The 23,786-nt window shown below is 32.8% G+C and overlaps 1 protein-coding gene across 2 annotated transcripts in view; it reads right to left on the reverse strand.

Annotated features, from left to right (window-relative positions):
* Positions 1 to 21,218, reverse strand: part of LOC143232243 (protein turtle-like) — a 131,610-nt gene extending 110,392 nt beyond the window's left edge. For both annotated transcript variants that reach the window (XM_076467405.1, XM_076467406.1), the window contains exon 1: positions 20,906 to 21,218. In XM_076467405.1, the coding sequence (XP_076323520.1) occupies positions 20,906 to 20,987 (82 nt within the window). In that variant the 5' untranslated portion in view covers positions 20,988 to 21,218. The remainder of the gene's footprint in view (positions 1 to 20,905) is intronic.
* Positions 21,219 to 23,786: the final 2,568 nt, after the last annotated feature.

The following is a 23,786-nucleotide window of genomic DNA, read 5'->3' on the forward strand; positions in this document are numbered from 1 at the left end:
CACAACAGATTGAACAGAGCATGAAATTCTAAAATACTACTGCCAAGCGTAAACTCCTGTGATCTAGATCTGGCAGGCCATTTATAGCTTGTAGCTGCATCAATCTTATGTGTATATTGTGCGGTTTTCCTACGCCATTTGTTCTTATGCATGTCTAGCCGGTTTTATTGTCGAACGCCTTACTCTTCTTAGCTGCCGAAGGCGCTGACCATAGTGTACGTTTAGAGTACAGTTAACGACAGGTTCGGGCCGCTCGGATCCAGACGCGCCCTACATCACCCCCCTCCTCTGCTCCTTTTAGCCTGAGCCTCGATTTTACATGGTTCATTAAACCTGTGTTTGTGGCCCTCATTAATCCATGAAATTTCAGATTATCACCGCCCTCTAACAAAGTGCTGGTGCTTTATGGTAAAAGAACAATATATTCTCTTATCATAGATAGTAAAAATATTGTATTTTCTTGTTTTATTAGAACACAAAAGGAGCGATTTCAACAATCTGAAGACTGTACTTGAATTGTATTGCTAGTTTTTGTTTAGGTGTTTTTATTTAATAGACGTGCTTATAGACATTATATCACAACGTGTTTGCCTTTTGATAAGCTTTAACAGGAATATAATATATTTAGGATTGTTTAAGTATTTTTTGAGAAACTTGCAATTACTTGTGTTGTAATTAGCACACATTATTGTCCCAGCGGTGCCCAGGCGGTCAGTCGGCTGGTTAATCATTGTGAGGTTCGCGCGTTCGACTTAAATACATTGTACAGTTCAGTCCTACTTCCATTCTGTTCTATCTTGGTTCGTTGTACGTTAGAGTTTCTCAATAAAGACTGTAGTTTAGCCTGTTGAGTCATCTGGGAAACAGATTCCAATTATGACAAGCAAGCGTCTGAAACTTTCCGATATTAGACAGTTCTGCAAGCCAGTTACTAGTACTACAAGTGACAATGCAGATGCAGATAATCCAACAACCTCAAACAAAGGAATAGAAACTTGCCATACAGAGGAAATACCATGTTCATCAGAGGACGGGTCTGAAAATGCTTGTGCAACTATTACACATCATGAACCATCAGATAGTTGTGAAACAAGTTTGTGCAGTAATGAAAAATCTGACACTCCACAGATACAGTGTGGAAAGCTATATCATCCAGACGCACAACTAATACCACGACAGAAAGCAAAATCTCAAAATATCAACTTCCAGAGCAAATGGTTTGATGAGTTCCCATGGCTGCACTTCGACAATCAGACTCAAAAAGACATATGCTTTTATTGTGCCTAGGCGGAAAATAGAGGCCTTTTTGCATAGAAATTGGAGAGGCCAGTGGAGTATACCTTCATATCCATCGGTTTTTGCAACTGGAAAAAGGCAAAGCAGAAATTCAACGAACACCAATCCTCCTTTCAGCACAGATTCGCTATATCTCCAGAAGGTTCACTTGATGTAACTGCAGTGACTGTCCAGCTACATGATGGAAAAAAGAAGCAGCAGGAAGAATGCAAAAGAAGTCTAGCCAAAATATTCATAAGTTTACGTTTCTTACTGCGTCAAGGTTTGGCATTACGTGGACATACTGATACGGAGAGGAACTTCCTGGAATTATTGAAGCTCCTGGAACAGGAAGATCCTGAGTTGACGGCCTACTTGTCAAAGAAAACCACATTCACATCATCCCAGGCTCAGAATGAAATAATGGAGATTTTCAGCCATCAAATACTAAGAAATACACCACACGAAGTACAGCAAAGTAAAATCATTGCATTAATGGTTGATGGCACTCAAGATGTTACAGGTGCCGAACAGGAAGCAATATGTGTACGATACGTAGATGAGAACCTTGACGTCCATGAGACATTTCTTGGTTTGTACAGTGTTTCCAATACAACTGGTGAAACAATATCCTCGACTATACTTGATGTACTGACTAGACTCAATTTACCATTGTCAGGATTAAGAGCACAAACTTATGATGGAGCCGCTAACATGAGTGGTGCGTACAGTGGATGCCAGGAAAAAAATAAAAGAGAAGCAACTGTCAGCTTTTTTTTTTCACTGCGGAGCACACAAGGCTAACTTAATAATGTAACATGCAGTTGAAGCTTGTGAATGTGTTCGAGATTCTATTCAGTGGGTACATGAACTTGGTGTCTTGCTTCAGAGGTCAGGCAAATACAAGACAATCTTTGAAAATATTGTATCGTCAAACAGCCACAATGATCCAGTTAAATACATCCGTCCATTGTGTCCAACACGCTGGTTGTGCCGCCTATCTGCAATTTCATGTGCTAATAATCACTATAGTGACATTGTTGATTCTTTGTCTGAATTAGCAAATGAAAAATCAAATGTAGCAGTGAAAGCACGAGGTCTGCTGGACAGATTTGACAAAGGAAAGACAGTTTTAGGATTGTTGATGGCTCAGCACATTAGAGGAACTACACCGTGCATTCCAAGCAAAATCAGCGACAGTATCTGGCATGATTGAAGCATCTGCAATGACAGTTGAACAATTGCGGGTATTGCGAACAGAGGAAAATTACAACAAAATATTTGATTAAGCTAAGGAAAAGGTAACTTCCCTAGATCTGGTGCCTATTGAATTACCACGCATTCGCAGACCCCCCAGAAGGATCACAAGTGATGGCTCAGCACATCATTCTGCAATTATTTTGAATTTGTGGACACAGTCATATAACATCTGATCACTAGATTCAATGCAGACAGCAATGACTTAAGGCAATATCTGGCACTTGAGAACATGATCACATCTGGCAAGATTGACAACTCGGTTATAAACTTCTATCCAGAAATCTCTGCACAACGGCTCGAGTTTCCGTTGCCCATGTTCAAAGGAACAACAAAAGCAGTATCTCTGAAAGGTGCGAAGAATGCTTATTGTAAAATGCATGAAACAAGCCAGCAGATGTTTAGTGAAGTGTTTTTCTCATGAAGATTTTGCTTGTATGTCCAGTATCCAGCTGCAAATATGAACGTAGCTTTTCTGTATTAAGACGGTTGAAGACGTGGTTAAGGTCAACTATGTCTCAGTGCCGCCTCAACCATGTAGCAGTTTGTCACACTCTCAAAGATGAGGTCGACAAGATAATTATAGAAGAGTTTATGAAAGAATTCATAAACAGATCTTCACAAAGGAGGTCTACGTTTGGGAACATGTAAACTAGAGGACTAAATGAATCTTACCTCAGTGAAAAGTATGAATAATTATGTGCTACATTGTAATGATGTGTAATTTTCAAGAGTTCGCAAAGATATTTTAATTATTTTTATTAAACAACATGAACAGGTTTTTAGTAGATATAAACTTATCAAGGGTAATCACTAATATTATTGATATTTGAAAACGTAATTCATGCAACGAAAGTTATTAGTAACCTTGTCAAGTATAATTGCCATCTTTTATACTGTGCAGTGTGCAGGAATAAATTCATGTGGCAGTTAATTTGTGACACATTTGTCTTTATTTTATTAATATTTTGAAAACTGTTCACAACACCTCACTTATACAAACCACGATACTTCAATATCGTGGCAACAAGATTACTCTGTGACTGCATGTTTACAGCTTTCAGGTTCACGTAGTCAGAGATTACCAATTTGCAAATTGAACAGTCCACATACGTGGTTGCAAAAATCATCCCCCCCATCGGGTGTAAAAAATCTACGCCCCTGGTGATGTCACCTTTGGTAATAAATCATTTTCCATTTCTTTCATGACTTATTGTTTGATTATTTAGGCCTTAATAATAACGTATATTTGTATTTTCTTCTCTAATGTGATTCACAATAACTTAACACGTTTAATTCGCAAAATATGATAATATCTCTATTTACGCTGATTCCATTGGGGAAACACAAGTTTTTCTATTGATACAATATCCATTGTTGTTTTCACTCACTTCGGGTATTTGTTGATATGTTTGTTTTGTTTTTATATTGCTACTTCATTAATTTAAACAGAATAATTTCTACACTTAATTGGTTTCTCCCGTAGTGACATGGCGGCACTTCTGTGGACCTATAAGTCTGGAAACCAGGTTTTGATATCTGTGGTGGGCATAGCACAGACACCCCATTGTATACCTTTGTGCTTTACTTCAAAGAAACAAAACTTTAAACCTAACCGTATGGAGTATTTTACTAAAAAACTGTTAGGCTTTCACTCGAGCAGAGCATAGTTTTGTTTAATTAATGCTAGTTGTATGCCAATACTTAAGTTACTGACTCAACTTTACAGTTAAATAACCTGTATACAATCTAAAAAAAACAAACAGTATTCACTCTTTTAGACCATTTTAGGAATTGTTCTATGTAATTCAGTAACTTAATATTTTACAAGAATCACGATTGTAGATATGATACAAATGTAATTTTCATATAAAAAGTAGAACGTATAAAGTCCTGTATAATACTGATGTAAAGAGTTAGAAAAACAGTGCAATTATAGTAACCTTGTTTTTAACTTTACAGTTAAATAACCTGTATACAATCTAAAAAAAACAAACAGTATTCACTCTTTTAGACCATTTTAGGAATTGTTCTATGTAATTCAGTAACTTAATATTTTACAAGAATCACGATTGTAGATATGATACAAATGTAATTTTCATATAAAAAGTAGAACGTATAAAGTCCTGTATAATACTGATGTAAAGAGTTAGAAAAACAGAGCAATTATAGTAACCTTATTTTTAACGTAACACATTTTATCATGTTTCTTTGGCTTGCTTAATGGATGCCGTAGAATAAATGAAGAAAAATAATAAACAAACGTCACTGTGTGTTTGTTTTGTGTTTATTACGTAGAATCTTAAGTTCAAGATTACATTCAAAGCAACAATAACTTATCTATTATAATCCAAAATCAATTGTATATGTGTTTTCTCTAGCGTTAGATGGTCTTGCCAAACTCTCGAAAAAGTATACGAAGTAAACACCACTGCCTAGTTTATAAATAAAATTGTTGAATATAAATAAAGCTTTTACTAGATTTAAGGAGGTTTATCCTAACTATAATAACTTTCAACTCAAACAGTACAGGTATGAATATAAAGTTGTTCTGCACAGTTTCCCGTCACACTAAACATGCTTGTCCTTTTAGCAGTGGGGGCGTTATAATGTACGTTCAATCACACTATTCGTTGGTAAAAGAGAAGCCTAAGAGTTGGCGGTGCGTTATGATGACTAGCTGATTTCCCTCTAGTCTCACACTGCTACGTTAGGGACATCTAACGCAGATAGCCCTCATGTAGCTTTGCACGAAATTAAAAAAAAAACTATATCTACACAGTCATGACGTCTCAACTTTTCTACGTAGATCTTTATTGAAATTTTAAAAACTTTCAATGATTGATAAACTTTTTTGGTTTTGTATAAATTCATCCAATTTTTCGAGATTACTTGACGCTTAATGTGGTTATAGATTCTTTGCTTCATTTTTTTTAATTGACAAAAAAACCAGAAACAATATTTCTTATTACGCAGGAGCCCAACGTAAAATTATTACAATTATAATATCGCGTAAGCATAGTACCAAGGACAAAAAACTTTGTCCAGGAAACAAAATGGAATATAATAAATGACGGTAAAAATATCTGTATGTGTATAGAAAGTACCCTTTGCAAATTCTCACTGTTTCAGCTTCCTATTTTTGAAACTGTAAAACATTACTCCAGTTCCTAGAAGAACACTAGAAAAATGAAGTATACTAGTTGAGACTGATGTTACGGTAAGACCCAGTCACAAAGTAACTGTGTCTTGTAACTGTGTGTTGCATTTCGTAAAAATGATCTCTAATAGATAATGCAATGGCCACGCGTCGTAAATGTAACGCGTGGCCCTATGATTGATATACTTACATCTGTGTATTCCAAAAAGAGTGCCGATGAAGAATATACGTCTAGTGATATGTAATGATATAAAACAACAGGACACAAGTTTACAGAAATTAGCCATTAATGCTTTCCATAAAAGTGGGAGACCTCGCACAGCATGTTTTTTGTTGGTTTTTTTTATGACACAAATGCCTTCAGTAAAATGAAAATTATGCTACAAAAGAGAGCCCTTCGACCTAACAAAAAGTCCCTGCGATAAGGCTTTGAATATGTCGTGGTACATTTAACAAAGTAAAATACACGCTAAATAAGATCGATGATAGCCAATAAGTTCAGAGGTTTCTAGCCACGCTTCAAAATTAACAGTTGTTTTCATGAGAAAGATAACTTTAAAAAATGTAGTTACAGCAGTTTCATTGATAACTTACCTGTCGAGGCTCCTTATGTATCTTAAGTACACTTTTTTACCTTTAATTTGCTTAAACGCGGTCTTGAAAGTCAACGCATAGGTGCAATAGAAGGTTTGTGAACATTATGTTAAGATGTAGTTTAAAATGATCCGCGATTCTTCACAGAAACTTGGTAACGAGCAATAGGGAAACTTTAAACATCGTTCCTACAAAATGTCATTAAACCTTGGTAGTCTACTTAAAAAAAAAAAAAAAGCTGTGATGAGCATTACTGTCTCCTAATATAAAATAACTTTCACTCCACTGCACGTGCTTTTGAATAATAGCAAAAATCATCAAAATGCTAATTGCAAAAATGTTATATAAATTCATGTGCAAGTTATCTTGAAGCTTAAATGTATCTTATTTTTGTCATTTGAAAATACCATAACAGATTTAAATTTCTTCATCCACAAATCAAATTTTATGAAATAAATAAAACTAAGCTAAAAGTTGCGATGTGTCTTTCGCTCACTACGAACGAAAACAGCATCAAAAAAACACAAACATTTACACGCAGAGTACCTAAGAACATGGTGCTAAGAACCACTAACGTGTGTATGCAAAATACCAAAAACTTTAATCCAAACAAATGCAACAAGAGAGAAAAATCTTGAGATAATGTATAACAAATGTCACGTAGTGTGTCACTTATGAATAGGAAGACTTGAAATAGGTTAATAAAAATGTAATATAATTTTAAACATATAAATCTATAATAATGTGTTCTAATCGTTTTTAAATTCCGCACCATAGTTGTTACTGGTCTGTACGAATTTACTCTAAAAACAAACAAAGAAAGGGATATGCTATTAGGTCATGAGTAATTATCACATTTCTTAATATTTTGACTTAACTAAATTATCTTTAAACATAATAGATAACTTTGGTAACTATAACATAAATATTCTGTTTGAAAACAAATAAGTTCTAATAAGATACATAGGTATTGCTATAATGTACTACCGATTAATGAAAAAATACGATGTCTTCTACAGTTAGTTTAGTTTGGAAGACTAATAATTATATTTAAGATATAAAAATTATCGATGTGGTTTTATGTAAACATGCAAAAGCAATTAAGGATTCGAATAATTACTTTATTCTGATTTATAACGTAGATAGCTCTACTATTAATGATAATGATGTTTTGAATAAACTCCTAAGGGCGTTTCCCTTGTCCAACAATTAGGTTAGGCCTTAATAACAGTATTAATTTATCAATGCAAATAATTTGTTCTATGAGTGCTTACAAGTGATTAATCATTCTTAATTGTTTGAGCATTTAAAAATAGCATCAGAAATATTTAATAAGAATAACTTGAATAATAAAATAAAGTTTTCTTGTTACCTTTACTAAGATGAAACACATTAATTTGAAATAACTGGTATATCAATCTTAATGAAACATACGCATTAATATTTTAATTAATATTTCAGTGTTTGTAACAAAGCACATAAAAACTGAAAGCAAAGACTCCCGTATCTTGTAAAGGAAGATTAGAAAAACATTCATTGATCATCGGCCCGGCATGGTTAATCTGAGGGTTGCGAATTCGCATCCCCGTCGCGCCAAACATGCTCGCCCTTTCAACCGTGGGGGCGTTACAATGTTACGGTAAATCCCACTATTCGTTGGTAAAAGAGTCGCCCAAGAGATGGCGGTGGGTGGTGATGACTAGCTGCCTTCCCTCTAGTCTTACACTGCTCAATTACGGACGGCTAGCACAGAGAGCCCTCGAGTAGCTTTGTGCGAAATTCAAAAAACAAAAAAAAACATCATTGACCACCTAACTGTTAAAATATATACTATTAATATTACACTAGGCACATTTTCTTAAAATTATACAAATAGTTACATAGCCATTATCGTTTGTCTTTGTATCAGCTATACTTACATACAAAAGTTTCAGTAATTTATATAGACACTGTAAACCTTTCTAATTTCGCTAAATATAGTACACCTGTGAGAACGAGCTATACACCATACAATTCATTAAAACATCGCACGTATAGATAATTCACTGAAACATCATACACCTGTATAATTTATTTTAATTTAAACATCACGCTTCTATATAATGAACTTAAATACCGTACTTTCTCATAATTTGTCTAAACAACGTATATTTGTATAATTCTCCCAACAATATGACATCAGTAAACAGGTGAATTAAACAGATTACTAATTCAGCTGTACATTTCACTGCTGTCGTTGCTCTTAACTAAAACTAAATTGTACATTTATAAATTGTATATGTGTTAAATTTCTGTTTTCTCTTTTTGCAAGGCATTCATAAATAAAATAACGACAGTTTTGTACTTGCTAAAAATAATATTTGCCTAAGAAGCTAAATTGCCTGATAAATTAATCTTTAATTTGCTTAATATACATATTACAACAAAATATAGAAATGAAAGGTGTAGCCTTTGACAAATTTAACTAAATAAATTTAATGCTGCAGTACTTAACATGGTTATACAAATATAACGTGTTAGTAGTTACTGCAGAACAACTAATCTAAATTATCATTTATTCACTTTAATTCTAAATTCTATTTAAAGGAAGTTATAATTTGAAACTTAAAATTAATTACTTGACAATTCTATTTAAAGGAATTTATAATTTGAAACTTAAAATTAATTACTTGACAATTCTATTTAAAGGAATTTATAATTTGAAACTTACAATTAATTACTTAACAATTCTATTTAAAGGAAGTTATAATTTGAAACTTACAATTAATTACTTGACAATTCTAGTTAAAGGAAGATATAATTTGAAACTTACAATTAATTACTTGACAATTCTATTTAAAGGAAGTTATAATTTGAAACTTACAATTAATTATTTTACAATTCTATTTAAAGGAATTTATAATTTGAAACTTACAATTAATTATTTTACAATTCTATTTAAAGGAATTTATAATTTGAGAATTGTCAAGCAGCAGCTAACGCCTGTTTTATAAAAAGTAACGTCACAAATATTAAACAACATTTATTGCATATTATCTGTAGGAAAAAAAAACAATAACTCATTTTTGAAGTATACGAATGAGTTTTCAGTTACTTCTATGAGCGTTTCTAATGTTGAATAAATTTTAGGAAATACAGTGTATGATGACCATACTTTATAACATGACATTAGAGAACATCATTTCCTTTTTGATTGATATACTAGTTGAAGAGTAGTGTCAAGAAAACCAGCACAGAAATATGTCGACAATACAAAATACCAAAGTACACTTCTGTGACTTTTATAGTTCGATAACCAACGCGATTATCTTAAAGTAAAAACTGAAATTGGTTCTATTTTTCCTAAATCTGCGTCTACATCTGTCACTGTGGAGGGTGATATTTATCTGGTTAAAAAACACATTAATAATGAAACAATTGCTTATTTTGAAAACATTCAATTCACTCGTAACTTGAATATTAGGACTAAAGTTGTAATGTATAACAAGAATGTTTGTATTATCATTCTTCGACAAGATGGGTTATTTGAATTTTATGTTGTCAAAATTTAAATATATTTTCTACTGTGTAGCGGATGGATATAGAGAAGCATGCTTTTTAAATTAATAATGTATGTGATCTAATATCACAGTACAAATATAATAAATCACATCAAGTAGATAGTTTGATTTTTGTTTTTTAATTTAGCGCAGAGCTACGCGAGGGCTTTCTGCGCTAGCCATCCCTAATTTAGCAGTGTAAGACTAGAGGGAAGGCAGCTAGTCATTACCACCTACCGCCAACTCTTGGGCTACTTTTTTACCAACGAATAGTGGGATTGACCGTCACGTGCACACGATTAGCCATTTTTTTTAGATGTTACTTTATTCCAGTTTAGATGGTTCCTGCCAAGTAACAACATTTCTTGGGCAGGTATCACAATACCTTTCATATTCCTTATTATTTTAAAATTAATCGAATATAAAATTCTATTGTCAGTGGAATTCGAATCTATACACAAAAAACACTTTTACACCAGTGCACCATTACCTTAAATAACTAGTATTAAGCTAGTGGCTGTACAGTGTAAAGCATAATTAAAGTTATCAAAACGATATTCATCAATAATATTAATATATGTGCTACATCTAACAAAACCTAAGATTAATTATGTTAATGGGATTTTATTTCCAGTCAATTTTCCTTTCTTTACTATGTTTTATTTTCAACCAAAAACAATAATTTTGCTAGTTTTTGACTACTTATTTTTCATAATATAAAAGATATTTACAGTTGTTATTTTGTTGTAACATAAGAGGGTATATGTCTGTTCAGAAACAGACAGTAGCAGTTTTCAGCATTTGGAAAAGCTATGGCAATAGAATGGACTTCGATAAAAGTTTCATTTTATATATCGATTATCAGCAGTGTTATTCTAACCTCCTAACTTAACTGTACCCACCACCGTATCGCCAGATGGAGTTTTATTAACACTGCCACACCATAAATAACATTTTCAGATTAACTATATATGAAAAATGTATAAAATGAATATTATGTTTATACAACCATAAAAAAGTTAAGTCTTTGCAAACCTTCAAGAAGTCTTGTCAAGACTTCATAACAATTATGAATCTTATCCAAAAAAGCTAGAAGACACCGTTGTTTTGCTCTAATAATACGAACCGTTCATTTAAATTGTTCAAAAACACTGTTCAAATACATGAAAATTAACTAGAAATATCAATTATTCTTGAATTAGTGGTATGAGTATGTTAATGTAAATTTCCACGATGTGAAATAGTGCACCTCTAGTTGTGTTTAATAAAGCTATTGGTAATATTTTGTTTCATAAAGCACCTTACAAACGTTGATGTAATTAATGCATTAGCAAAGCAATTAATCTACATTGTTTGTTTAATATGTGAAAATATATTCAGCCTAATTTTGATTTACTGTATTAATTTAGTAAGACTTTTGTTTATTTTCTTTATTAAATACCTTCAAATACCACTCTTATCTTTAAATATTTCAGTATTATATGATTCGTTCCCGTGATACTTTGCACATGTTTAATACATATGTTTTCTAATGGATCTAATATGAAGAACATAAAACAAAAAAAGATCGTCCATTACTAAGATAGTCTAACTTACTGATCCAACATGTTTTTGTTGTTTTCTCTCGGCGAAGAATATTTCCTTTTTTTACAGGTCATTTTCATAATCTCCTTTAAAAATACAGACATTTCAGTCACCAACCCAACAACAAACAATGTCTCTCTTTCGCATGCGCGTCCTTTTCATGAAATTCTATCAATTACACTTACTCTTCGATACTTTTCACATAACTACTTCCTGATTTGAATTTATCTAGCGTATACTTCATTAAATATTCTGGATACACAAATCTGGAACAATGTACATATATAAACTTAAAATGCAACCACATATATAACAATAACCAGGAGCAAATCCCAAAAGCAGTAACAAAAATGCTAATTCCTACACTGTATATAAAATAAAAGCAGTATTTCTTTTTCCTCTACTGTATATTGCAATACACTACATTATACAAAAGGACTGAGTGTCCTATATTAAAATGATCTGAATATAAAATTCAGCAAGTCACTTGAGAACTACTGCCTGTATAAAGTCGCAGTGGAAATAGATATGTCAGTACTGCTTTATGACATTAATTAGCGTTTTGTAGGTAATGTGATGCCACTGAATATTGATCGCTTTTCGAAAGTGTATGTAACTGTCCTATCAACGTAAGAAATTGATACTGTTACATCATACAGATCGAAAATCTATATTTCCAAGACGGGAATATTCCTTATACGTAACTGGAAAACAAAAAATATGAATCATCTATGGAAGCGCAAGGCCATCTAGAAAGAGACCTGCTCCAAGTCCTGTGGTAAGCAAAGTAAAGAGTCATGCATCAGATAAACATATTAGAACGCAAACCTTAGTGACAAAATCTACCCACATGTCCCAGGCAACATTACAAAACATAAAAAAAATATCTTTGATTGGAAACAACGTCAACAAAGTATGGGTTTATCAAGACAGAGCTTCTTCAACTGTTGCATACCAAAACTGCTCGTACTATGCAACGTATATTCATGCTATTCCATAAAAAAACATACCGGCCACGTCGCCTGAATGGTATTCATCTACCCGCTTTTCGCTAAGCTGCATAGATCGATTAGACTTATTTTCGTATATTGTTTGATATTCAATTCAAACAACGTACACATGTTATCGAATGAGAGGATTTAAGACTAATGATTTAAATAGGCTTCCTTGCTTCTTTTGAATTTCGCGCAAAGCTACACGAGGGTTACCTGCGCTAGCCGTTCCTCATTTTGTAGTTTAAGACTAGAGGTAAAACAGCCAACTCTGGGGCTACTCTTTTACCAATGAATAGTGGGATTGACCGTCACATTATAACGCCCCCACAGCTAAAAGGGCGAGCATGTTTGATGCGACGGGGATTCGAACCCACGACCCTGAGATTACGAGTCGAGTGCCTGAACCACCTGGCCATGCCGGGCCAAGTTAAATAAGCACACATATACACACCCAAAGAGAGAGGTGTGACTTTAAAAATTATTGTATAGGTTTTTCGGTTATTGTTTTCCTTATATAACAGCAAATCTAACTACATTTACGTCTGATCCAAACGTGGGTCAGTAATCTGTACATCATCTGTTTTCGCAATATTAGAACAATATTAATAAAATAAATTATCAAAATAATAAGTCGTCTGGTTGAGAATATTATTAATATTATTCTTATTTTAAGGGAGAGGAAGACATTTCTTGTAGACAAAACAAAACTTCTTATAAAGTTAATTTAATAGATAAATATTGTGCAAAAAGACAAATTTTGCGTGCTAAGGAATATTCATTCTACCAATACCACTTTATAAAGCTGTTCTGTGTACATTTAATTATCTTCGTAAAGATTGAGTAAACTTTTCAACATCAACCATAAAGGTCTCTATGTATAAAACATATTACACTTTATATCTCGGTGATTTTATCCATGAAACTAATTGAAAAAGGAAGACGTCAAAAAACAATAACTTTGTTGGCGTACACTTGACGTAATTACAGTGTTACGTGTGTTGATAAACATAAGGTTCAATCTTGAAGTTATATAGGACGAGAATATTCATTACTCTATCAAATCACGTGGGTTTTTTTCTTTAAATGTCATGCAAGGGCATCGCTGGGTTGAACATGAAATATTACGTTTGTTGTCGGTTTTCATTTTTGTTAAGAGTAAAGCTACATGATGGAATATTTGTGCTCTCCTCATAATGAGTATCAAAGCTCAATTTTTAGTATCTTAACCTTACAGTATAATTCTAAATTATTCTGTAAAAAATGATTCAAAGCGCTATAATACAAAACTAGCTCTCACCACACACTGACTAAATATTTTTTTATAAACGAATAGCAAATAATTATCTTTTATCAGGCACCATAAAGAAAATTTATATGATGTACAATTATATGGTTGAAGTATTAACTAAAGATGTGTTTTCATTTTCTAAAGACAGTTAATAACTTATAACAAAGAGTCAAAATAACTTCGCCAAACAACACTATTTTTGTTCCAAATGTATTTCGTTTTGTGTCGAAACCATTGAATACCCATTTTAACAAATCACAAGAGAATGATTTTATTAACTGAAACGAGCGAAATGCAGAATAAAATTAATTATTTCAGCCCATTCACCACAGACGTATCGTACTTTGAAGTAAAAAACAGATTTACTAAGGTGTTTATCTACATGGCATCAGTATTAAGAATGTGAATTGAGAACGATATTCAGTTCGCCTTGAAAGTTCTTATACATGTTACTTACGTTGTTAATGCATCGCATAAGAATCTTTATTAACACTTCCTTTGAATGTGCGATCTACAAGAATGGTATCCCTAGAAGCTGACGGGTATCTCCGCACCAAACGGCAAGACTTCAGGGAAATCAATTTACCGAGAACAGTCGAAATTTGCATGTTGCCACCACTTGTAAAGGCTATAACCAAAAACTCTATACTATATAGAACATGTTCTTATTTTTATTTTGCTAGCAGTCATATTACTGATATGAAAATCATTCTTTATACGCTTCTCTTACAAACTCATAACTTGTAAGGTTTTGAGAAAACATGTTTCATTTTTTTTTTGTAGAGGGGTGTAAATAGCATATAATTTGCGAGTCCCAGAAGAACTTCCACTGATGTTTCTTGAAGTTTTTCAAAGGTTAATTGTTTTTATTTGTTGCCAAGCGCAAAGCTCCACAAAGGGTAATCTGTGCTCTGCTCACCATGAGTATTGAAACCCAATTTTTAAGAGTATAAATCAGCAGACATACCATTATACTACTGGTATACTGGTATTGAAAAATGAAGTTTTATCCAGTTTATAATTCATACTTTGAATGTTTTGTGAACCAGTTGGTGTCTTGAAGCCTTAAATCATCGTTTAATTGAAATTATTCAAACTGATACATTCTTACTCTCACAAAACAATCTTAAGTATCAGTTTTACTTGCTTTTCTTACTTCTTCTTTTTGAAGTAAGACGCTACAGTTGTTTGTAGTTAAGCGCAATGGGATACGTGTGCTCTGCTCTCCCCGGATATCAAAACAGAGTTTGTAGCGTTGTATGTATGTGGCCATACCACCGCACCACTGTTGGGCGAGACGCCACAACTTGAGAAGTTTTTGATAATCAATACATCAATACCAATATTTTGAGACAAGGCATAAACATCAACGCATAAGATAATAAATATTTAAAAAGTATGTTCAGATATTCCTTATCAACATCCAGCTGGAGAGAATGCAGTTATTAGCTTATCCAGCTTACCACTTTATTTCACTCACTTTCACCATCCACAGCAGATATATATGTCCAGTTCTCTTCGTAAAGCTATAAATATAGCACGTCCTTAACCAAACATATTGCTTAAAGGTTAGATCTCACAGGATGGTACATGAACGAAATAGTACTGGATTAGATTTGTTGTACAAAGACGCCAATAAAGGTAACACGTTTGTATAATAAATATTCATTAACAACTTTAGTTCTTCATAATAATTCAGAGTTTTTGTTGTTTTTTTAGTGTAAAGCCACAATGGTCTACCTACTGCTTCCGCTTTAAAGAATCGAGCCCCGTTTTGAGCATTGTGAATCCATAAGCTCACTGCTGACCTATCAAGGTGTCATTCAAAGCTTTTGAGCTGTGTGACAACAGGTGTGTAAGAAAAATTGTAAGCATTTTAAGCAAGAAAGGATCATTAAAACAGAAATTATTGATGTGTGTGTTTGTGTTACATGACAATTAGATTGAATAAGACCGACTGTTTGTAACATCAGATGTAATAATAAATGTGTTGCTCCAAATATATTTTAGTTTCCTAAGTTTGTGAAAAAAGTAGTTTATCGTCTTACTAGTTTTGGTATAGAATTTCCATATCCAGTCCTTCACGAAATGAAGTAAATGAAACCGGTGCTCATTTACTTTCCTGTATAAATGAAGTTGTGAGCAGCCTATCTGTATCTATTAAACTTTTGAAACTGGATAATATGTCATCATATTTTTACTGGCATCGTTGATGATCGAAACGTTGGATGGGCTACGCATTCAAGATTAACCTCTATTTTATTGTAAACAGCAATAGCTAAATCATTGTTCTGAAACCTTTATACCTGAGCTTTCTTGTATGTATGAACTTTCTGCTATATTTAAGTAAGCAGTGCTGAGTAGTCAATTCACAGTTGAAAAAAAAACTTTTACTTTAATTATTCTTTGCTTTTGCTTTTTCGCGGGGATGGGTGTAAAAGATACTTTTCCTGGATTATGTTGTCCCTTTTGTAGTTTTTAAGCCAATCGATTTTAAGAATAATTTGTTCTATATAAAATAGTATTACCTCGTTTGTTACTCATGTTAACCTCTCTTCTGTCGTAAATACACTCGTTTTTGTTGTCATTGAGGCTACAAAGGGAACTCATGCAAGTATTACAGCTACTAATATTTCAACAAGATGTCGCTCATCTTGTGTTTAATCCTTTTCTTCACTTAAATAATATCTTTCCGGTTTAAAGACACAGTTCATGTACTTCAATTCATTTCTAGTTTACGACTTTAAGTGCCCTCGTTGTGAGTTACCGTTTCATACATATAAAAGCAAGCACTTAAGATTGACCGGAGAAATCAGCACAAAGCTTAACTTCATTTCATCAGCAACTATCATAGTGTGACAAGCAGTAAAGATTTTAGAATTCTGTATAACGGCTCGATTTAGAGATATTTGAGAGTGGAAGAGACTTAGTCAGCTCATCGCTTTAAATTAATGTAAGCCATCGACCGGACGCTTACGCCTGATACCAAATAAAGCTGTAAATTATTTTCGCTTAACGTTCATTTTTAAAGGAAATCCAATCAGCATTTACACACTAATTTTCACAAAATGTTTTAAACGTCCACATCAAAGCAACTTATTGGAACCTTAATTTTGTTTTGTTTAATATCTATAATTCCTTAAGTTATGTTTGTTAGCCGGACTTTTAACTATTTTCATTCCCTCAGTATTTCTTTATTGAACTTTTTGACACAGGTGCAGCTGGTGTAAGTAGAAGCTAAATTATATTACATAAATGTACTTGTTATTTTTCTATGTAATAATGCATTTTTAAAAAAGTTACTTTGGCACAGTTGTAGCAAGTTTAAATTATAATTAAACGGTAAAAATAAGCTCAAGATAATAATATTCATTAGGCAGCGAAATACTCGAGGTTTACGTTTTGGATTCTTGAGCTTAGTTTTATTTTCAATTTCAAACAATAAACGTGTTATAAATAATTTCTGCGTAAGTCTACAACATAGAAAAAACATCAAGTACAACATTTATGGTTAAGTCGAGCTTAGAGTTGATTCCTTCTATAACAATAAATTATTTGATTAAGTGAAACTGCGTGGTGACTAGAAAAAAGGAAAACCAATTACGGATTCATCCATTCGCGGTAAAATTATTTTTAGCATAGGTTTAATTTAAATTTTAAAATTTTCCATCCTGACTAATATAATGAAACTAATACCAATAATGTTTCTAGTGTGAACAACTCTTATTCTAAGTGAAATTAAATCATATAATTAAAAACAAAAACTATTTTATTGTTTGTTGAACCTAGAATCCTTGTATTAAATATACTTACGTGTTTTATACAAAAGTTCACATTTTACAAAAGGTATCAACTACAAGAAATAATGTTTTATTATTATTGATTGAATATTGTTATACCTACTTGGATTTCCAAATATAGTAACACTTCACAGTTGAATTTGTTTTATTAAACTATGTTAAGTGCATCAGTGACGTCAAATCAGGAATCATTTTTAAAAAATAAACAGAAAACATAATCCACGTGCATTTTACACAAAACAGATGATGCTACATGTATCCCGGTCACACCAAACATGCTCGCCCTTTCAGCTGTGGGGCGTTATAATATGACCGTCAATCCCACTATTCGTTGGTAAAAGAGTAGCCCAAGCGTTGGTGTTGGGTGCTGATGACTAGCTAGCTGCCTTCCCTCTAGTCTTACACTGCTAAATTAGGAACGGCTAGCACAGATAGCCCTCGAGTAGCTTTGTGCGAAATTCAAAAAACAAACAAACAAAACAAACTATTATTCAAGACGTAAATGAATATTTCATTTAATTATAGATAAGGAATAATCGTGTTACCATCAAATGTTTAGCCTAACTACATGGAATACGGTAAGTAAAGTTAAAACATAAAGTCTTAATTATCTTTTCTCTCCGTGTTATGGAACTTCATGTTTACATTGTATCTGATAATCGTCTTTACATTATTTTAGTTACTTATACCTAGTACAATGAATACAATATCATTGATACTTATTGAGCAGCACATTTCCAGATATACCCTTAAGTTTTAAAGCCTAAAACTAAAAAGTTTTAAAAATATTTGCACAAATTAAAACTGAATATGTTGTGAAAGGTAAAAAATTCATTATTTCTAACTGCTTTCTTTGTTTTACTTGGGGAACTATATGCAACTTACTCTTTAAATCCTTTAATTAGTTATAATAGTTAACAAGTGATGTTATAACGTATATAATTTATCTTTATGTACTTATTGCCGTTTTTTGGTAACAGTCGCTGTCTTGGTTATTAGCTTACAATAACGCTAATTAGTCTCTTTTCCATTGCTATATTCCAGCGATGTCTTTTTTAAGTTTCAACTACTAATGTGGGATGTCTTAAAAAGAGCTGTAGAAGGGACCGAGGTTCGATCCTTTATTTTCTGGTCAGAAAAACTGATGTATTATCCATTTGACTTTGTTCTTCCCTATTAAGACTTAAATAGAATGGTTTCTAGGAAAATATCAAGGTTACCCTAACTTTCAAACTAAATCAACTAAATATACCCACAAAAACTACACACCCTACCATCTAGGAATAACACAACAGCCTTTCTAACCAGACGACTTAAGCTCGAATCTTGACTCCTGCTAGTACATATAATCCTTTTCAGGACTCCCTTAAAGACAAGGGTAGTTCAACAACCAAAGCTTAGTTTACTATAATTAAACAAACAATAATTAATTAATAATCAGAAATTATCGTATATTTACTTATTTAGTACTTTAATGAAATTAAAATCATTTCAAGTAATTATAAATATGACCAAATGTCCTTTGCTATCTCTTTTCTAGATTCATTTTATTCCTCAGAAATTTAAGTTTAAAAAATACAACTAAAAGGACGAACATCATTAATGAAGTGACAATGGTAACTTTATATCCATGGTAACTCAAATATCACTTGTATCTTATTTAGTTAGTTGAGATGCCTCTTGGTTTCAGATATATTTGACTATCCTCTATAAATATAAAGGGATATGTTGTGAGTATTTATAATCCAAAATGCAAAAGATAGTTGTGATGTCTTTTTCTTTAAAGGCAGTTGGATTCTCATTCACTACTTATAGTGGGATTCTGATATTGTTTGCACTGGGATCGGCCCAACATTCTTTACTTCTCTAAGCCAACGATATTATTGCTATTTATCATAGCATATGAAAAATGTTTTCAAATCTGTTTTGTATGGATTCACCAATTGTACCGAAATCAGATCAATAGATCAGAAGTACCACACTGTCTTATGTTCTCTTTGTCATGTTCAGGATATATAGCTCACGAGCATTTGGTTAGAGTGCTCGAAGTGTGCTTCAAACGTCCTGTTCCCAATATCAATACCGTCTGCTTTTCTAAACAATATCGATTATTACGACAATGTATAACGGTTCATGTCCACAAGAAAATTGAAACAATATTATAAATCGAAATGTTAATCCACAGCGATAAGGCTGTAAGATATAAAATGGTAAAATCCAAATTTTGATACCCTCGGGGACACAGCACAGATAGCCATTGTTTAGCTTTACTCTTAACCACAAACAAACAAAAGTTCAATTCTAAATATTTATAGCATATTGTTCAATGTGGGTATACCGTTCTAATTAATATATATTATTTCATGATTTTCAAGTATAAGTTTGGCAGAAAATTTGCATTTGTAGTAAAAACAGTTGTTGATCTTTACACGTAAAACATATATTCAAGTCACTTTAGTTTAAAAGTGCACTTCATTAAAGGAAAAGGTTAAATAACTATATGGAAAGTTTTTTAGATTTTTTCCCATGTTTTGTATAACAAACTGTTATTACGTGACGCTGAATATTTATTCTAGGTCGAATATTAACATCACGGTTATCTTACCAACATAAACCAATTTAACGTAGCTTTAGTGGGAAAAGGAAAAAAGCCTTGGTTTTCCGCTTTCTCGGAAGAAATAAGCAAATAACTTATCTGAACACATTACGGCACTACTTATACAATTTTCTGTTTATACGTGTCACATGTTTTCATACATTTTGTCGCTATAACTCCGGTTATCATGCTATAGAGTTTAGTAATTGCGCACGATACATTAATCGCACTTTATAGAATTTTAAGGTGAGGGCACCTTTAACTTATGTGACTAATTACTGATATTTTTTATTTAATATTAATAAAATCATGTATTCTGTTTCAAAGCTTAAGGGCCCGGCATGGTCAGGTGGTTAAGGTACTCGTCTCGTAATTCTAGGTTCGCGGATTCGAATCCCTGTCACACCAAACATGCTCGCCCTTTCAACGATGGGGACGTTATAATGTAACGATCAATCCAACTATTAGTTGGTAAAAGAGAGCCCAAGAGTTAGCGATGGATGGTGATGACTAGCTGCCTTTCATATAGACTTACACTGCTAAATTAGGGATGGCTAGCGCATATAGCCCTCATATAGCTTTACGCGAAATTCAAACAAATTTTTCATTCAAACTCTGACCAACGGTCACTTGTTAATCTCTCTGCCAGTACTCCTACGTTATGAAACCGCCTGGGTTATCTAAATGCTTAGTTTGTGATGAATCATATTCTTCATACGTGTTATATGTGGCTAAATTCCAACTGTGGGACAGTGAATATAGGCAATCATTATGATATAGCTCGGATAAATTTTATGTTAAAAAAGCCAAACCTCACCTTCATCGTCTTCTAACCCTTTGGCAAAGACGAAATACAGACCCAAGATTGAGCCAAGTCGGACAACGTGAGCACACAGCATCCCTTGGCGCGTGAGAGACACCTTCTGACCGGACCGTTTACATTTCTGAGACAACTGCTATGTTTTCTTATAAAACTCAAAACCTAATGAACATTTTCTCTCTGACACTACAGTGGTTTGAAATTAAAAGTATTTCTGGGAAGAAAGATAGGCGTTACAGTTTCAATTTTTGAAGTTAACGTGGCTGTTAACCAAGAAGCTTGGAAGTGATGGGTGGACAGTCACACTGGCCCAGCGAAAACGGATTGGTAAACTGAACTCTCTATACAAATATCCCGCCCGCGTTCTAATCGACCGCCGACTGGTTGAGCTCACTTTTTCCCAAAGGGTAGAAAGACAATTGTTATCGCTAGAATTTCACACTAGATTCCTTTTTTTTTTATGTATACCGTCGTGGGAAAGCTTTCATTACTGAATAAAATGTTCCATATCAATCTCATTTTTTGTGCTGAATTATTTAGTATACCAGGAATTAGGAGAAAGCTTTAACATGTTTCTTTTCCTAAGCAAATGTTTCTTCTTTCTTTTCTTTAGTCAAAGTATTAAGTAAAAGATTTTCCCTCACGATTTCTCTTTTTTACTTCACATTCGCTAGTTATTTTTAAATATTATTCAACTGACAGAAAGAATGATGTGGCTTTATTTGGGTGTTGATGCTTTCGTTGGAAACCAGCTGAAATATACTGTCTTGTATTACTTGGTTTATTATTGTGTACAATGAAGAGGACTAGTTCTCTGTGTTGAGAACTGCCTTTTCTACAAGATACTAGATAAAAGATTTTCAAACTTAAATTACATCTCCGGTTGTCAAAATAAGAATAAGAAATCTATTTGATTCAACAATTACCAATAGTTTGTCTCTATGTGTAAATACGGACGATAACTTACAGGTTCAGCCACTAGTTGCAAACACGATGACAAGCTATCTCTTAAGAATACGTTAAGTACGTTCCATTGTTTCCAGGTAATTATCATTTATAATATCCAATTCGATTTACTTTAAAAAAGATATGATTTATAGGAAGAGTTCTGTAATTAATGCGTAAGTATGAATAACTGCTCACAAATTGCGACCTTCTAATATTCATGAAAATTGAAAAATGCAAGTCAATATTAGCATCGAGTCATTAAGTTATGTTTTTATTAATTTGTGCATAACACCGTATAATATTTTACATAACTTCTATATCAGTAAGGAATGCACGATGTTATAACTTTTTTTTTTGAATGACATCTTTTGAATAAATTGATTAATACTTTAGGATCTTCAAGTATAAAAATGAATAACCAGGTACAAGAAACAGACTAAGGTTTTGCATCAGTTATTGTAGAAAACACAAGGTTTTATTTAACCCTCAAGATACCAACTTGTTTTTACAGATCTTACAACCTGTAGGGCTCACATATTGTATATCTTTTATTAACTGTTTTTACTTCTCACAGTACTCAGTATAAAGAGCCGGCTAAGAAAACAATAGGTGAACTCACTTTTTGTCTCTGTCAAAATTTCATAGAAAACCCTAGAGGTAATTAGTGGGTTTAACTGTATTATTGACATAATATTTTTTTTAATTTCTATGCTTTTCTCATGTTATTAAATACCATGTAAACAATAAATTCATGGTCGTACATGCAATTTGTTGCAGAAATAATTTAAAAACACTTGTATAAAGATACAGTTGAGTCGAAGTATACTTAGCAATAAGCATAACACTGCTGCCTTCCAACCTGGACTTGTTTGTCTCTCAGGAATATTATCACATTAAGAGAAATGTTTACGTGGAAATATTATAATTGCACTGTTCATTGTCATAGTACACTCATAAGTTAAATGGAAAGCTTACGAAGTACCGGATAAAACTGAGCTAAATAGTCATTTGTAATGTAGAATCTTTGTGAGCGACGTACCCTGTGTTTTATTCTCTGCTTACCATCAGTCTGTGATCTATTAGAATTATTCGTAAGCTGAAAAAAACTTCCTATGTCCACTGATTTTTTTAGATAATACAGTTTGTTTGTGTAGCAACAACTAAGGTTATATGTTTTATTTAATTCGTAAAGCTTTTTACCCGGGTAAGATTACAAACGCCTTATATAATATTTTTCTTTCCTTTAGGACCTGGTTAAACGTAATACTAGAAGATCAAGCAAGAATATAAAAGATTTGTCTCAAGTAAAAATTGTAAAATTCGAACACATCTCCCCTCCGGAAGTTTGTTTAAATAACTCTTAGTATTTACTGCTGACATAGTCTGGGTACCGATTAGCACAGGGTCACTTGGTGAGTAAATAAAAAGGTACTACCCGCATCCCAGATTCTCGACTATAATTCATGAAAAACTGACGTGGATATTTCGCACTAAGCTTCGTAGGTGCCATAAAAGGCTAAGACTACTGAGATGTTCAAACATAGCTATATCACTTTCGTTCAGAGAATTATCTGGAGAATTATTAGTTAAGATTTACGACTTCAAGTGCTTTATCGTACAGAAACGTATCTTGAAGCTTAGTAAAGTTTCTCCTGGCTTAATGTTATTATTTACATTTAAACATAGATTCAATTATTCTATATACTTTAAGAATTCTATATACTTTATTATTTACATTTAAACATAGATTTAATTATTCTATATACTTTAAGAGATAGGTGAGAAACTACTTCCTAATAGAATAGAAAAAATATTGTACACTAAAATATTCCTATTTTATTCGTGCTATATCAAATATTTCTGTTTTTTTTTACTTTCTTTACTGGCATGACCAGGTGGTTAAGGCACTCGGCTCGTAATCTGAAAGTTG

The sequence above is a fragment of the Tachypleus tridentatus genome, chromosome 11 (genome assembly GCF_004210375.1).
Source record: "Tachypleus tridentatus isolate NWPU-2018 chromosome 11, ASM421037v1, whole genome shotgun sequence".
NCBI classification, from domain to species: domain Eukaryota; kingdom Metazoa; phylum Arthropoda; class Merostomata; order Xiphosura; family Limulidae; genus Tachypleus; species Tachypleus tridentatus.